Source organism: Arachis hypogaea, chromosome 16 (assembly GCF_003086295.3).
Source record: "Arachis hypogaea cultivar Tifrunner chromosome 16, arahy.Tifrunner.gnm2.J5K5, whole genome shotgun sequence".
In the NCBI taxonomy this organism is placed as follows: Eukaryota; Viridiplantae; Streptophyta; class Magnoliopsida; order Fabales; family Fabaceae; genus Arachis; species Arachis hypogaea.
The window spans coordinates 144,248,633-144,265,512 of record NC_092051.1 but is presented as its reverse complement, the minus strand read 5'-3'; the positions used below and the strand labels follow the sequence as shown (position 1 = coordinate 144,265,512).

The 16,880-nt window shown below is 37.6% G+C and overlaps 2 protein-coding genes across 2 annotated transcripts; one reads left to right on the top strand and one right to left on the bottom strand.

The window, feature by feature from the left end:
- Positions 1-7,871: 7,871 nt before the first annotated feature.
- On the top strand, positions 7,872-9,284 carry LOC112697471 (GDP-fucose transporter 1). Its single transcript, XM_025750658.3, has one exon. It carries the CDS (start codon positions 8,019-8,021, stop codon positions 9,060-9,062), a length of 1,044 nt encoding a protein of 347 aa, XP_025606443.1. The 5' UTR covers positions 7,872-8,018; the 3' UTR covers positions 9,063-9,284.
- A 441-nt stretch (positions 9,285-9,725) lies between these two features.
- Positions 9,726-16,507, bottom strand: LOC112697470 (cellulose synthase A catalytic subunit 1 [UDP-forming]). Its single transcript, XM_025750657.2, has 14 exons — positions 16,173-16,507; positions 15,306-15,501; positions 15,030-15,202; positions 14,722-14,833; positions 14,443-14,632; positions 13,950-14,216; positions 13,501-13,846; positions 13,198-13,335; positions 12,826-12,951; positions 12,229-12,441; positions 11,863-12,127; positions 11,564-11,760; positions 11,092-11,442; positions 9,726-10,709 (listed from the first exon to the last, which is right to left on the bottom strand). Exons 1-14 carry the CDS (start codon positions 16,251-16,253, stop codon positions 10,125-10,127), a joined length of 3,240 nt encoding a protein of 1,079 aa, XP_025606442.1. The 5' UTR covers positions 16,254-16,507; the 3' UTR covers positions 9,726-10,124.
- Between the last annotated feature and the right edge of the window lie 373 nt (positions 16,508-16,880).

The following is a 16,880-nucleotide window of genomic DNA, read 5'->3' as shown; positions in this document are numbered from 1 at the left end:
GGAATACGTATCAATAAATAAAATAAACAAATAATACAACACAACACAAAGGGTTAAGTCTTCTATGTTTCAATCTTTATCAAGAACCCTTCTTCACTTGTTTCCTCCATAAGAACCTTGAGAGAATGAATTAGGTGTATGTTATCTGTACTTATCTCGTCTTGTCAAGTAGAATAAGTACATAAAACATTTCTCAATGAATTCGGTATATACACTATGGCAACCTTGTGTGTCTCCGAATAATGAAACAATAGAGGATGGTGAGTTTAACAAGAGTGTCTCTAGCAGTTGATACCACAATTACCATTAGCATTTGTTGAGGTTTCTGTGGTGAAGGGGTCAATCCTAACCCACAACAAGGAGAATATGGAAGCAAAGAGAACTGGCCAAACAATAACAATGGTTGGTGTGCGGTTTTGCCTTCCCAAAAGACCCTTCAAGAATGGGTACACCCAAGATTGGTATCCACTGTTTATAGCATATGACACACCAGCCACAATGCCTACAAGGTTCACTATGAGCACTGTTGTTGGAGGGATGAGAAGTGATGTCCATTTGAACACGTCCTTTGACGTGACGGTGAAGTTTGTATCAATGCCTGCAAGGACTTTGAGAAGACTTTGGAACACAGTAAAAAGATGTGCTGATGTACCATCAATAACCCAAAAATTATGAGTCCAGCCATGTTAAAGCTTCCATTGTTTGATAATTTTCCGAGCTATTGCAATGCCTTCTATGCCTCAGGGTTAACATGAATGTTTCTTTAAGCTAGGGCGTTGAGTATATAATCATGAACAAACACATCTTCATGTTATGCGTTAAAATTGAATGATTTGCATCGTGCCGCTTTAAAATTTCCCAGCAAATAACATTGTTCCCACCCAGAAAAAAAAATAAATACATAAATAAATTTACAATCTAAACTGAAATCTGAAAGAAAAATATTTGACCGAAGCCATGTTAGATGCCCAATTAATTGTCGTGGTTGAAGAGAATGAATTCAAAATCACGGTTCAAACATAAATTCTAATAATAAAAAAGGAAGAGAGAAAATAACTGAGTTTAGGAGGAAATTCAAGACAGGTTAGTACTTGAAAATCGATAATTGATAAAGTGGAAGGAAAACTTAGTTTGTGAAAGGCAAAAGTGCTCAATAAGGTGGGTAAATTAGTTTTTATTAAATTTATACTAAATAGTTTGTTAGTATACTATTTGAATCTGTATAAGATGCAAAAAATAGTGGCAAAAAATTTGATTTCGTTGCAAAAAAAAATTCTATGAAGCAAGGAGGAAGATAAGAATAGTTTGGCATTGGTTAAGTGAGAAGTGGTTCAAACTCCTAATAAATTGGATGGATTAAGAGTGGGTGATGTCATGGTTAGGAACACCGCTCTTCTTTTTAAGCGGTGGTGACGTTTCTTAAAAGAGGAGTGTCCATTATAAAAGAAGGTTGTATGTTCTTGTCATAATTTGGACCTCAATGTGATGTTATCTTCTCAGACATTGTCTAATAGAGGGGTCCATGAAAGGATATCTGTCCGTTGCAGTTTAAAGATCGTAATATGAGAGATAAGATGATTGCTGAGTTATCTTTGGAGGTGGGCGATGAAAGGAGGACTCGGTTCTGGGAAGATGTTTAGTTACAAAGTGGTTGTTAAAGATGAGTTTTTCGAAGCTCTTCTCTATTTTAAACCAAAGAGGATTTGTCATAGGGGATTGTAGGTTTTAGGATGGGTTAAAGTGGATTTGGAACTTCCAGTGAATGCGAGATTTATTCTAATGGGAGTTAGAATTAGTGAATCAATTGTACAAGACTTTAAGACCTGTAAAGATAGCATGTGATACGCAAGATAGAGTTGTGTTAGAGTTTGACAAGGAAGATATTTTTTCAACTAACTCTTTTATACATGTGTTACAGTCAGAAACACTCCCAGAGAATCTTACTAGTGAACATTATGGAAATGTTTAGTTTCGCCACGAGTAAAGTTATTTATCTGGTTTGTTTTAATAGGAATAGTGAATACCAAAAAAAGATTACATAGACTAGAAATTATTAGTCACAGTGATAACATGTGTGTATTATGTAAAAAAGATGTTGAACATATCTACCACTTATTTCTTGGTTGTGAGTTTACCTAGCAAGTGTGGTGTAAATGACTATCTGACTTTAGGAGGCCATGGTCTATTCAAAATTCACTGAAAGAACATTTTAAGAGTTGGAGAAAAGTCGTTAACAAGAAAGAGGAGCGTAACAAGTGACTCATATGTTTCTTTGCAGTTATTTAAAATGTTTGACTAGAGAAAAAAAGAAGAAGAAAGAAACCAACTCTTCCATAGCTTTGTGCCAGAGGGGTTCGGCCTTGGCCATTCCCTTGACGAACTTTCTAGTTTTAGAGAGCAAGTTTCTTCTCATAAACGACCTTTTTAGGGGAATGGATTCTCTCAATTTTTTTTAATAAGTACTTTATTCCCTTAATGGTGAGATATCACACTAGTGTGATATCTCACCATTAATTTTATAAATGAGACTAATAATAAATACAAGAGAGAGAGAGAGCAATAAAGGGTTAGAAATCACACTTTACACTCGCAATTTTTTTTAGAATAATTCTCTACATACAAGCATTTTTTTATACAAGTCTTTACAAGTCATTTATATTAACGTGCTTCGAACCATTATTGCACGTTTTCACTGCACCTTCTTTTTCTTCTTGCTGCACGTTCTTCTTCCTCTTCCTCTTCTTCTTCTTCTTCTTCTTCTTCTTTTTCGTTTCTTGCCTTCTCTTTCTCCTTCTTCATTTACGTGTTTTTCTCTCTATTTTTTTCTTCGTTATTCTTGATTTCCATTGTTTTTTGACATCAAGCTCTGAAATCGTTTTTGAAGAAGAAGAAACAACAGAAGATGAGGAGGAGAAAGAGAAAGAATTCTGAATTATGCATAAGGTGTACTTCAACGAATTTTTGGTGTATTTCTTAAATCCTTAGGTGTAGTTTTGTAATTCTTTTGGTGTATTTCTATAATCGTTTGGGTGAATTCCTGTAACTGTTTAGGTGTATTTCTGTAATCCTTTGGGTGTATCTCTGTAATCGTTTGGATGTATTTCTATAATCGTTTGGGTGTATTTCTGAAGTTCTATTATCTTCAAATTTGCCAAAAAACTCGTTTTCATGGAGGAAGAAGAAGAAGAGTCGTTCATAATGCATGGTGAGTAGCGCGCTTTGAAAATAGGATATATTTTGTTGGACTTGTGCCAATTTACAAGACTTATAAGTCAAAAAGACTTATATGTATAGCAGGCCTCTTTTTTTTTAACAATTGGAAAAATGTATTCCTCTTTTTACCACCTCCTTTCTCTTCTTCTCCCTCTCCTCTTTTCTGAATAGTATATTAGTAATTTAGTATAAACCACATTTTAATAAAATAATTTAGTATAGAGGTAATGACCAATTCGGTACCCGAAAGATTCAAACGCTGACATTTTGGTACCCAACTATTGCTATTGACAAAAAGGTACTTGAATGATTAAAAATTTTGCCAAGCGTGTCTAAGTGCTTGCCGAAACATAACTCCGGTGAGTACGATGCTTACGTGGACGCCGATTTTTTCTGACAAGTTTAGTCTTATATTAGAGGGGTAAGTACGATTTTGGTCCCTAACGTTTTGTGTCAGAATTGAAATCGTCCCTCTTGTACTTTTCGTATTAAAATCGTCTTTAACGTTTTTATTCGTACTAAAATCGTCCTTTTTATTTTTTTTGGACAAAATTACCCTCACCACTACCAACATAATTACTTCCTCCACCACCACCAACACCAACACCAACACCAACACCAACATCACAACCTCTACCAACACCACCACCAGCACCACTGCCGCCGTCCCCCTCCCCCTCCCTGCTGAGGAGCTTGTGCCGAAACTCAGAATCCATCCTAACATGTTACAAAGGGAGGCACAGGAGTGGTTTAAGGTGGAGTATGACATCTCAGTTAATGAGAGGATGATGTACAGGGCTATGGATAAGGCCAAAGATGTTATTGAAGGAACGGAAAAGGATCAATACCTGAGACTTAGAGACTATCTGAATGAGATCATCAAGGCTAATCTTGGGTCAAGAGCCAACATGGGGACAACTCCACAGCAGGAAGGGTTGCCTAGGTTTAGGAACTTGTATGTTTGTTTGGCTGCTTGCAAGCAGGGATTTAAAGTAGGGTGCATACCCTTCATAGTGTTGGATGGGACGTTTCTGAAAGGCTACTTTGGAGGGCAGTTACTAATAACAGTAGGTCAGGACGCAAATAACCAGCTTTTTCCAATTGCATACGGTGTTGTAAATGCAAAAACTCGGGAAAATTGGAGATTCTTTCTCGAGGAGTTACATACTGACATAGGGGACTATAATGAGAATGGCTGGGTATTCATGTCTGACCAACAAAAGGTAATATACAGTGTATTCAATCATTGTTGATCTTATATTCCTAATTGAGTATCTTAAGTGTATTAATGTTAAACTGTTTAATTTACCCATGATTGTAGGGATTGATACCAGCATTACAGGATGTGATGCCAGGTGTGAAACACAGATTTTGTTGTATGCATATGTGGAGAAACCTGAACAAACGATGGAAGGATAAGGAACTTAAGGGAGCATTCTGGCAATGTGCAAAAGCAACTACTGATCAAGAATTCAAGGATGCAATGGCTAATGTAAAACGGATCAATAAACAGGCGTGGGAGTATTTGGATAAATTTGAGCAAGAACAGTGGTCGAGAAGCAAGTTTTCTGAATGGCCAAAGGTAGATAGCTTGACTAGCAACAACTGTGAATCGTTTAATTCAACCATTGTGGGTTTGCGGGAAAAAAGCATACTGACAATGCTTGAGGAGCTCAGGTTTTATATCATGAAGACGATGGCAACTCACAAGGACGCACTGATGGCTTACACTGGACATATAGCCCCTATACAAGTGAGTAGATTAGAGAAGGAAAAAAAACAAGCTAACTACTGGGAGGCACAGTAGTGTGGTGATGATGACCACAACGAATTTGAAGTCAGAAAGTGGCAACATAGAGTCAGGGTGAACACAAGAGAGAGGACATGTTCCTGCAGAAAATGGCAGCTGACTGGACTACCATGCTGTCATGGTATAGCAGCAATCCAGAGGAAGAATGAGAAGCCTGAAGACTATGTCCATCACAAGCTCACCATCGAGGCATACAACAGGACTTACCAGTTTCACATTAACAGCATACCAAGCCAATAGTATTGGGAGCACCATGAAGGGTTGCCTTGTCTGCCTCCTCCATACAAGAGGCCTATTGGCAGACCTTCAAAGAAAAGGAAGAAGGATAGCAGTGAGCAAGACTGTAGGAGCCAATACAATGCCAAGAGAAGATATGACCAGATAACATGTCAAACCTGCAAGAGAGTAAGTCAAACGAATTTATTCTCTACTATCTACTTGCATAATATCATTCAATCATACATAAACTGTTTGAATACTGATTTAAGTTATTCATTGCCTGGCTGCCAAGGTTGGACATAATAGTAGAACTTGCCCTGAGAGATCAACTGGAGTAGCAGCTCAAGAGACCATGGAGGCTGCACATGCTGCACATGTTGCAGATGAGGAAAACCTCACTCAAAACCACCCAGAAAGTCAGCCTGATGAGGTAAACTTTTGTATTTTAGTTCAAACCTTATTTTTTCCAATATGTTGCACCTGGAACTGAGAAATCCATTTTTTAAACTAAACACCCTACTGATACAGAACACTGAGACTGATGTGTCTACTACAACAACTGCTGCACCCCTTAATGCAGCCACTACACCAGCAACCAGCTCAGGACCAGCACCTCCAGTGGTAGCAAGGCCAATAGGGCCAACACCACCAATACCACCAAGAAGAGGCACGGGCAGGACCAATCGAAGAGGAAGAAACCCAAGCTCAACAGCACCACCCCCTGCTCAACCTAGGGTTGTTAGCCATGCTGCTGGATCTAAATCTCAGATCCCAGCCACACCAACCAATGCTGCAGGACCAAGTAGTGGGCCTGGGTCAATGTCACAAAGTTCTTTGGTTAGGCCCACTCTTCAAGCCCAACATTCAGCCACATCTAGGCCACCAAGTGTGACTAGGGAAACCATGACAGCAGCAAGCCCAGCCACACAGAGCAGGTTTACAGGTTTCATGCCCACCCCATCCTTGAAGAAGAAAAAGGCTTCAGCAAGCATCAAGAAGTGACCTTACTTTCTTAGCTTTTCATTTTATTTTTAGTTCCATGTTGGACCTGATGTAGATACTATGCAACTAAATGCCATTATGGCATGTTGAGTTTTTAGTTCCATGTTGGACCTGATTTATTATTACTTGTTATGAACATAAGTGTCATTATGCCATGTTAGGTTTTTTGGGGCAAAACTTGTGTTATTTTGGGTCTGAGGTATGTTACTCTGGATACTTATGGATTATAATTTCATGCTATGAGACAGGTGTTTTTATACAGCTTCTGTTTATGCCATTTTTTCATCAATGGCTTACCTATCTTATATATAGCTTGCTCACAATTCAACAGCAATAACTCAGTCACAGAAGACTCATAAGATTGCATCCATTAATTCATTTCAATTACAATTAGGAGAACATTACAAAGAAACAAAATTTCATTCTTAAACTCTTAAATTTGACCATTGTCTTCCTACTTAGCCATACAAAGCAGACTCAATACCAGATTTAACCCAAACAATATACAGATAACAATCAACAACAACTCAACCCTCCTCAGCTGCTCCTTCATGTCATTCACCACAGAAAGCACCATCATCATCCTATCCCTTTTTCGGCCATCACTACCCTCCTGGTTGATTCTGCTTTTCTTCTTTGGGTCTGCTATGCCCACCATGTTGCTATTCTCCGAAGAAACTTCTCCTTCCACACATTGCTCTTCTATTTCATCCAACCATTGAAAATACCCACAACGTCTTTGTGTGTTCTAGCATGGCACAAAAATTTCATGAATCAGACAAGATCGGAAAGTAAATCTGAAAAAGTGGAGAAAAGAAACCCAGGAAGAATGCATCATTTCGTCATGTATACATCAACATTTTTAGGTTACCTTCCACATAGAGCAACGTAGAAACCATCTATCAGGTTGCTACTTGTATTCGACTTCAACGGAACCACCGGAAGGGGACAAAAGCAACACCCATCGTAGATTTTACTATCAACTCCTGAACCACCATCAACGTCAAAGGCTTGAATGGATGAGTGCTTTCTCACGGTTCCACCTTTTCCACGAGCCCTAGCTGCTTGCATCTTTTAGATTGGGATTGTGCTCTACGAGTGAGCCAAGAGAGCAAAATTGAGTTTTAGGGCAAAATTAATTTGGGACTAAACCAATGTTCAATTATATTAAGTTAATTTTCAGGTAGGATAAGCATAATTTTAATTATAAATTTCATCTAATATAAGACTAAACTTGTCAGCAAAAATCGGCGTCCACGTAAGCATCGTACTCACTGGAGCTATGTTCCGGCAAGCACTTCGACACGCTTGGCAAAGTTTTTAATCATTCAAGTACCTTTTTGTCAATAACAATAGTTAGGTACCAAAATGTCAGCGTTTGAATCTTTCGGGTACTGAATTGGTCATTACCTCTTTAGTATATTAGTCAACCTTTAATGCATTATTATTAATAGATAACAGGTTACATTGATATTTATTTATGTAAAGTTTGTAAGGCAAATTTGAATCTTAAGACTGGGTAAGTGTCAAAATATTGTTACTAATGTAATAACACATAATTCATTTTTTATAAAGATTTTACATTGATAATATAATAAAATCATTTTTTTTTTTGTGAAATTTTAGTTATGGTCGTATGGATATTAATAATTATGACAACCCTCCATTTCTTTGTTAGTCTTCAAGATCTCCCTCCGCTCCTCAATGTGTCGGTGATCTATCTTAATGATAAACCCCAACCCCAATCCCAGCCCTCTTTCTCCCTCCGCCGCCAATGTCTTCTATTCGAATCGAGGCATCAAAGCAGCACTACACCACCACCTTCCTCGTAGTCGGTTACGCATTGTGCTCCAGTCTCCTCGCCATCATCAACAAGTACGCCATCACCCAATTCAACTATCCCGGCCTCTTAACCGCACTCCAGTACCTCACTTCTGCCCTTGGCGTCTATCTTCTCGCCAAATTAGGGTTCCTCCACCACGACCCCTTTACTCTCGACACCGCCAAGCGCTTCTTCCCCGCCGCACTAGTCTTCTTCCTCGCCATCTTCACCAACACCAACCTCCTTCGCCACGCCAATGTCGATACCTTCATTGTCTTCCGATCTCTCACCCCTCTCCTCGTCGCCCTTGCCGACACCGTCTTCCGCCACCAGCCTTGCCCCTCCAAGCTCACATTTTTCTCCCTGGTCGTTATCCTTGCCGGCGCCGTCGGGTATGTCTCCACTGATTCCGCTTTTACCCTCACTGCTTATTCTTGGGCTTTTGCTTATCTTGTCACAATCACCACTGAGATGGTTTACATCAAGCACATGGTCATGAATCTAGGGTTGAACACTTGGGGTTTTGTTTTGTACAACAATTTGTTGTCTCTCATGATTGCGCCCTTGTTCTGGTTTCTTACCGGTGAGAATTTTGAGGTTTTCGATGCTCTGAGATCCGGTTCCGGGAGCTTGTTTGATCCCAGTGCTCTTGCTGCTGTTGGGCTATCCTGTGTGTTTGGATTGGCTATTAGTTTCTTTGGCTTTGCCGCAAGGAAGGCCGTTTCCGCGACGGCGTTTACTGTCACTGGCGTTGTGAACAAGTTTCTCACTGTGGCTATCAATGTGCTCATCTGGGACAAGCACGCCAGCCCGTTCGGATTGCTTTGTTTGCTATTCACCATTGTTGGTGGAGTTCTTTATCAGCAGTCAGTTACAGGGCCTGCCCCGGTGCAGCGTGATACAACGGTGGATGTTGAGAAGAATACCGGTGATTATGATGATGATGGTGATGATTTGGAAGCTGAGAGACTATTAAAGGGTACACTTGCTTCATGAGTAATGTTAAGTTTGTAGCATTTCACTGTATTGTCTCAACAGCCTTGACAAATTTTTTTATGGAATATGAGGTATCTTTCTCAGAAGGTTATGAAATTGTGTTGTTGCTTATTGCTTCTTTCTTCGGGAAAAAAAGAAACACTATGTAACTAAGAAACAACAAAATTATAAACATTGTACTAACCTTGAGTGATATCAATGTAATTCTTTAAATATTGTTTACATAGATCTCTGAAATATAGTAAATATATATATATATATATATATATATATGTGTGTGTGTGTGTGTGTGTGTGTGTGTGTGTAAAACATGTATAAATATACTTTTGTAAATACTTTTTTTTATTTTATATTCTATTGTTGGGTAAACAATATAAGAGTAATTTATTTTGATATCTTGGATCTTGTGATGTAGTGGATAACTTGTAAATTTAATTGATGAAACTTTTTTGCATTATAATTTGCTTGGTGTATTTGAATGTTATGCTCAATAAAATCAAGTACTATGGATTGTAAGGTCAAAATGAAAATGCTGATGTATCTATGGACATTGCTAATAATGTGAAAATACTATTTAATCTCGTTGAAGTATTTTGGTGCTCATTTTCACGGTTCTGAATGATAATATGACAACAAATCTAAGGTAAATGATAAATTCACAAATTTGAGCAACAAATAGCAGCTTGTTTTCTTTCATTAAATTATTAATCCAATACAAATCAAAAGTTCAAAACTATCACACAGACGTTTTGCTCAACTATCTTGGTATATACCAGAAAAAGGAATACGTATCAATAAATAAAATAAACAAATAATACAACACAACACAAAGGGTTAAGTCTTCTATGTTTCAATCTTTATCAAGAACCCTTCTTCACTTGTTTCCTCCATAAGAACCTTGAGAGAATGAATTAGGTGTATGTTACCTGTACTTATCTCGTCTTGTCAAGTAGAATAAGTACATAAAACATTTCTCAATGAATTCGGTATATACACTATGGCAATCTTTTGTGTCTCCGAATAATGAAACAATAGAGGATGGTGAGTTTAACCAGAGTATCTCTAGCAGTTGATACCACATTGACCATTAGCATTTTTTGAGGTTTCAGTGGTGAAAGGATCAATCCTAACCCACAACAAGGAGAATATGGAAGCAAGGAGAACTGACCAAACAATGACAATGGTTGGTGTGCGGTTTTGCCTTCCCAAAAGACCCTTCAGGAATGGATACAAATGAGCAATGACCCATATAGCAAAGAAAAGCTTCCCAAACAATGGTCCCCAAGATTGGTATCCACTGTTTATAGCATATGACACACCAGCTACAATGCCTACAAGGTTCACTATGAGCACTGTTGTTGGAGGGATGAGAAGTGATGTCCATTTGAACACGTAGAGCTCAGCAAATTCTCCGTCCTCGTCCGACGCCTTTGACGTGACGGTGAAGTTTGTATCAATGCCTGCAAGGACTTTGAGAAGACCTTGGAACACAGCAAAAAGATGTGCTGATGTACCACCAATAACCCAAAACTGCTCATTCCTCCACCAGTCTTCTATGCTCACACCACTCCATCTAAGCTCAAGAATTGAAGTCACGAAAATCGAGACGAAGAGGAGAATGAACCACATGCTAGCAAAGTTGCTTATCTACGCAAAATTAACCACATTTCACTCACTTACTTGATTTCTATTGTACAGAAAAGAATTGTTTTAATCCTGAAAAGATTAGTTCACTGGTAAAATGGTCCTTCAAAGATTGATAATTATTGTATGGCATCTGAAAGATTAGTTCTGCTTGGCAAATCCATCCATAGTGAAGACTAATTTGTCAACAAACTAATATTTCGAGGGCCGAAATAGTGATTTGGTTAAGACTAAAATGAATCAATCTTTGAGAGATTATTTTCTCAGCAAAGTCTTTTAAGAGTTACCTTTGGTATTTTAGTTTACTCTAATGATAACACTGCACTGAAGATTATTATAAATATATGGATGAAAATTGAAGCTTTGAGAAGAAGCAATTACTTACCTCGGGAATAATAAATTTATTTGTGAGAAGACAAAATGCAGGAAGTATGCAGTAAGCAAGAAGTGGGATTGAAGTAAGGGGATAGACAATGGTGTTGATGTAAGCCAGCCTTTGAAGAAGCTTCAATCTACCATTGTAGCCATACCACAAGGGACAATGTCTGCTTAGGAAGATCTCAATGGAACCCAAGGCCCACCGGAGCACCTGGTTGAGACGGTCGGAAAGATTGATGGGAGCAGAACCCTTAAACGCCGGGCGAGGTGGCATGCAATAGATGGAAATCCAACCGCGAGCATGCATCTTGAATCCAGTCAAGATATCTTCAGTCACAGAGCCATATATCCATCCAATCTGGTAGAATCACAAAAGATTTTATAAATAAGCTGAATAGAACTGTTTCATTAGTCTCATTTTCAGATTTCTTTTTTGTGATTCCTAAAGAACAATGTTAAGTAGCTACTAATTTGCTAACCTCTTTGCCCCATTCTGTCTTGTCTTCATAACCGCAGCTAATAACATGGATTGCTTCCTTCAGAAGCGTCGCGGGATTGGTGGAAGGAGGAATGCCACCCTGCTCCATGAAGGTGGCAGCTATGAAAACCGGAGACTGACCAAAACGCTTCTCTAACCTCTTTTGAGACATAAGCAGTGACCTTTCATCATCATACCCTGCAAAAGAAAACACATGCATCAAATAAGATTAATTTTCTAGGAGAGGAAGAATGCAATTAAAGTATATTCTACTCAGAAAATCCACAAGAAAAAGCAGACCTTCAACACCCTCTTCAATGTCTTCAACATTAAAGATAGGAATGGTTGATTCAGTTCTTTTTGCAGCCCTCTTCTTGTCAATGTATTTCTTGTTCCCACCCCTTCCCTTCTTTCTTGAACCACAGCAACTCTTCACAATAATGTTAGGTTCCAAATCTTCCTCAGTCAAAACAGGATCATAACCATACAAAGCCTGCCTATTGAAACAACAACCAGTTCCGACATACACTGGTCCCTGAATACCATCCAGACCCTTCAAGTTGATCTGTTAAGTCATCAAAAAAGAAAAAAGAAAAAGGTTAAATAGAGCAATTTAAGGAAAGAAAATAGTTTATATCTTCTAACTTCACAATATATGATACTTACATCAAAGAAAACAATGTTGCGGTTGGCATATCGATCGTGCAAATCAATGCCATCGAAACGCTGAGGGAACTGCACATAACATGTCTTCTTTCCAAGAGCTGGATCCATCATGAAACACATGGCTTCTTTTAGAGCTTTGCTGTTATTGAAGTAATGATCACAATCGACGTTCAATAGATATGCGCCATTTGTCAAGACAGCAGAAACTCGAATCTGCAATCACACAGGATGAACCATAGTTATATATGCTTATATACAATTGCTCAGAACATAGCATTCATATGATACCAAAACATGAAAGATGAAGAAAATACCAAAGCAATTTGCTGAAAGAGATAACAATAAAAATACAGTCATCCAGACGGTACAATATCATCTCCAAAAGCAGCCTTAGAAAATATGTACTTTTTTTTTATTTTGTCATATATCTTTTTCCTTCTAACCTATCTAATGATTAAAACTACACGAACATAAATGTCCATAAACCCAAATTATTTACTAAGAAAATGTAGGCATCAGGTGAAATCATTGATCAAATTTAATGTGAACATCAGACAAAACATTAAACAAATTAAATAAGATTCAGGGGTAACGAACCAGAGCATTCATAGCTCCGGCTTTCTTGTGATGTTGGAAGCCTGGTCGCTTTTCACGAGAAACATAAACAAGTCTTGGTAGCTCATTTCCATCTGTATCAAGACCTCCACTATGACCCAAGAAGACCTACAAACACCAGACAGCATTAGTGTCAAAGCGCAACATACAAAATACTTATAAGAGAAAGCAAAAAATACTATGTGCACACAAAATAGTCATCAAATCAGCTACTATGTATTTGTCTATATATACATGTGTTGATGTTTTACACATTTTCAATGTATATTTTGTATTTCAATATGTATTCTATAAGAGTGGTTGATTTGAAGGCTATTTTTTTATGTAAAAGTAGCATGGTTAAAATGGCAATACCTGAATCATTCCAGGATGATCCCTAGGATTATTTCCAGGCCAAGAAGTTCCATCCTGCATTGTCCATCCTTCTTCTGGTGTCTTTTGAGCTTTGGCGACAAGGGCATTGATCCGTATTTTAAATTCTTCATATTCTCTCTGTTTAGCAAAATGATAAATATTTTTAATTCACTATAAGATAAAAGATAAGTTTTGACAATGTGCTTTGTAGTTAACAAAGTTTTCAGTTGGTATGTTGTGTGTGTGGACAAATTAGGAGCGTTTAGCTGAAAATGGATCACAATTTGCATTCTCAAGAATAACCTTCATTGCGCGGCGCTCTTTTACAAAAGAGGGTTGAACCTTGTCCTTCAAGTAATCAATCTTCTGTGCAAAATAAAACTCTGGGGCTCTTGGCTCAATATTGTGCTTCTTGCAAAAGGGAACCCACTTCTTTGCAAATTCAGCTGTTTCTGAAAGGGCTTCAAAGGTCAACATAGCCGAACCATCATCTGATACATAGCAAGAAACCTTGTCGACAGGATAATCGACAGCAAGTATAGACAGAACAGTGTTTGCTGTTATGAGAGGAGGCTCTTTGAGAGGATCCACTGTACTAACAAACACATCCACCGGGGCCAATTGCGACGGTTCTCCATCACGGTCATACCTAAACAAGTCAACCTAAGATTAGTAAAATAGCAAAACAAATATCATACTTAAAAAAAAAATCAGATTCCAACCAAATATGTTAAAAAGTCAGATATCCTGACCTTAGAGCAAGCCTATCAAGGTATGTCTCGCGATTGATGGGAGACCATTTTGGAAACTGATCCAAGAGCCATGATAAGGCAAACCAGATCTCACAAATAACTGATGTCAACCATAGAGGGTATGCATCCTTCACAGGATGAGTTGTACGATATTGCAAGAAGAAAGCCAGAATAATCAACCGGAGTATGATCACTACACGATAAGGAGTTATCTGAGATGAAGGAATAGGCACCACACGACTCAAAGGTTGTCTGGCATCATCAATCCTGTCATGAACAAAAACAATTAGCCTCAAAGAAATTGATATTCAAATAGGCAACAGCTTAAGTATTGAAAACTTCTATGTTCCTTCTATAAGCAAAACAGAAGAATGCAATATAACCATGAATATATGAACAAAAGAAAATGTGAGCTCTAACAAATTTGAAAGCAATTCTACAGAATTAAATGTCCAATTTTAATAACTAGTGACTTTTATATGTAGTGGCTTACATTTGAAGTTCTTCTCCATTGGAACCAGTTCCTTCAATATCACCTTTCCCCTCATTGTATCTACTACCATTCACATGCACCACATTCTTCTCCTGCTTGAGTTTCCAACTTTCAACCCTTTCTTTCCAGTCAACATTTCCAAGACCATAAGAATTTAAGTCCTTTGATGGATCTACAATTCTTACTGGAACTGTAACAAGAAAGATATTATCAAGTAAGAATCCATAACAACCATGAAAATATAATATGATATATCATCAGTTCAAGCCAAACCCACACCTGGTTGCCTTGGATCAACATATGGAAGTGAGTGAACCTTGTCAGATGGACCCAAAGGGCCTGATGTAGTTCGAACTGATTGCGTATCAGGTGTAGCAATCTCACTAGAAATCTGTACAAAAACTTGTTCAGTAAGTGATATTGCAAATGAAGTATTATGAGAAGTTAACTAAACATTATTACTTCAGGATTATGGAAATTGCTATTCATAGAAGCAAGAGTATGGAAATGCACAATATGAAGTAAGATCCAACCAGGGAAATAAGTTATTATAGTTAGAATCTAAAAATCCAAGTTTGATGCATTACTTGGTGCCGATGAGTCAAAAGTGGAATTGGTTGTTCATGTCTTGAAGAGGAAGACATGTCAGCATCTTCATCCCACTGCGGCCGTGCCTTGGCCTTTCCTTGGCCATAACTGAACTCATTCTCCAAATCATCAACATCATCCTCATCTTCATCTCCATCCACTCGAGGACTCCCTGAAATCCAAAGATGATTCTTTCAGTTCAATTAAGTTAAGACAAAGGATCATCAGAGTCCAAAACAGAAAAAAAGAAAACACACATGCACAAAGTAAACTACCTTTGTGCCTTTTGTATCTAGTCTTGCACTGGGGGCAACACTGGTTCCCATCCTTTCGCTCGTATTCATAACAAGGACGACAAACTGGAAATGCACACTCATTGCAAGCAACAAAGACATCGCCACTATCTGTTAATCCAACAGTTTCACCACAAATTTGACAGATTTGTCCATTCAAATTCTTCAGGGGTTTAGGCTACAGAATAAAAGGCATTTCACAAGTTGAATTACATCAGTAGAATTTAAACCAGATTAGCTTCATCAAACTCTTATAAACTGATAAACAAAACTAGTCATTTACCATCCAAAGGAAATGCTCAAGCAGGGCTAATTAGAATCTTAGAATGGAAATTAGTTTGACTTCATTACAATCTTTGTGATGTATAATAAGAAAAAACTTTAAGTTCAATTCATTAACAATTAGCAATAATATCACTATATAAGTACACAGATCTATAAGAAAAATATCCAATCTCAGATCATTTGATCTAAAGATGGTAACCTTTTAATTTCTCACTTCTAGAGTATCCAAATACTACATAGACTATTTCAGAGATACATATCTAAATCCTCACGAACTACACATAGATCCAATCCATGCCCTGAATTTCACAAACACTAAAGTAATGCATCAAAGCAAAACTCCATGAAAAGAAACATATCAATAGCATCACATTCACATCAATCGCATTATGTGACTTTTCTAAAGTCAAAGCATAGGTAAGAATTGAAACCGACACATACTAACTTCGAAGTTAAGATATATACTTATCACAGTTATCAGTAACAATGAAAGGTTAAGATACTCAGATCCATCGTTGAAAATAGCTATGTATGAATATATATAAATAAAAAGAAAATACTAACGGCGGTTTCGGAATCGTGGCGAATTCGAACAAGCTCGTTCCTCTTATGCGAGCCAGCAACCATTCCTGCAGTTGCTTCCATGGTTTTTGCTTGTTTTGTATTGGCACAGATTTCAATGCCTTAAAAACTCTTAAAACGATATTAATGAGATTTTGAGACAGTGACACGAAAAGAAAGACGACGCCAAAAAGAGAATGAAGAAGCTTCGGGCACACTCAATGTCCCATCTTTCTCATTCTCTTTATTGAGTTACTTGTTTGCTTGCTTTCATTTCCAGCTATCAACATCATATTCATTCACTTCTCTCAGTTCTGTGATTGGCTATTTCTTATGCTGTGTCTGATTTTAACTACCATTTTTTTAGTACGGTGGATAGGTTCTTTTTTACCGGATGCGTCGGTTCCCGGTAATCTAGAGAATCCTCTAAGGTCCAGCTGATTCCCTGGCTCAAGATTAAGAAAGTCTCTTGTTAGGTGCAAATGGGGCATGCAAATATTTATATGCCGATCGTTCTCTAGTTCCCTTCAATTAATGAACTTTTGTACTTTTATTACATAAATGCCTGTAATATTATTTTTTTAAAATTAAATTAATAAAAGAAACTAATAAATAATTATATTTTTAATATATTTTTTAAATAATAATTTTTGTAGGCTTTTTTATTTTTTATTTATTTTATGTTACATTTTTTGTTCACTGAACATAAAA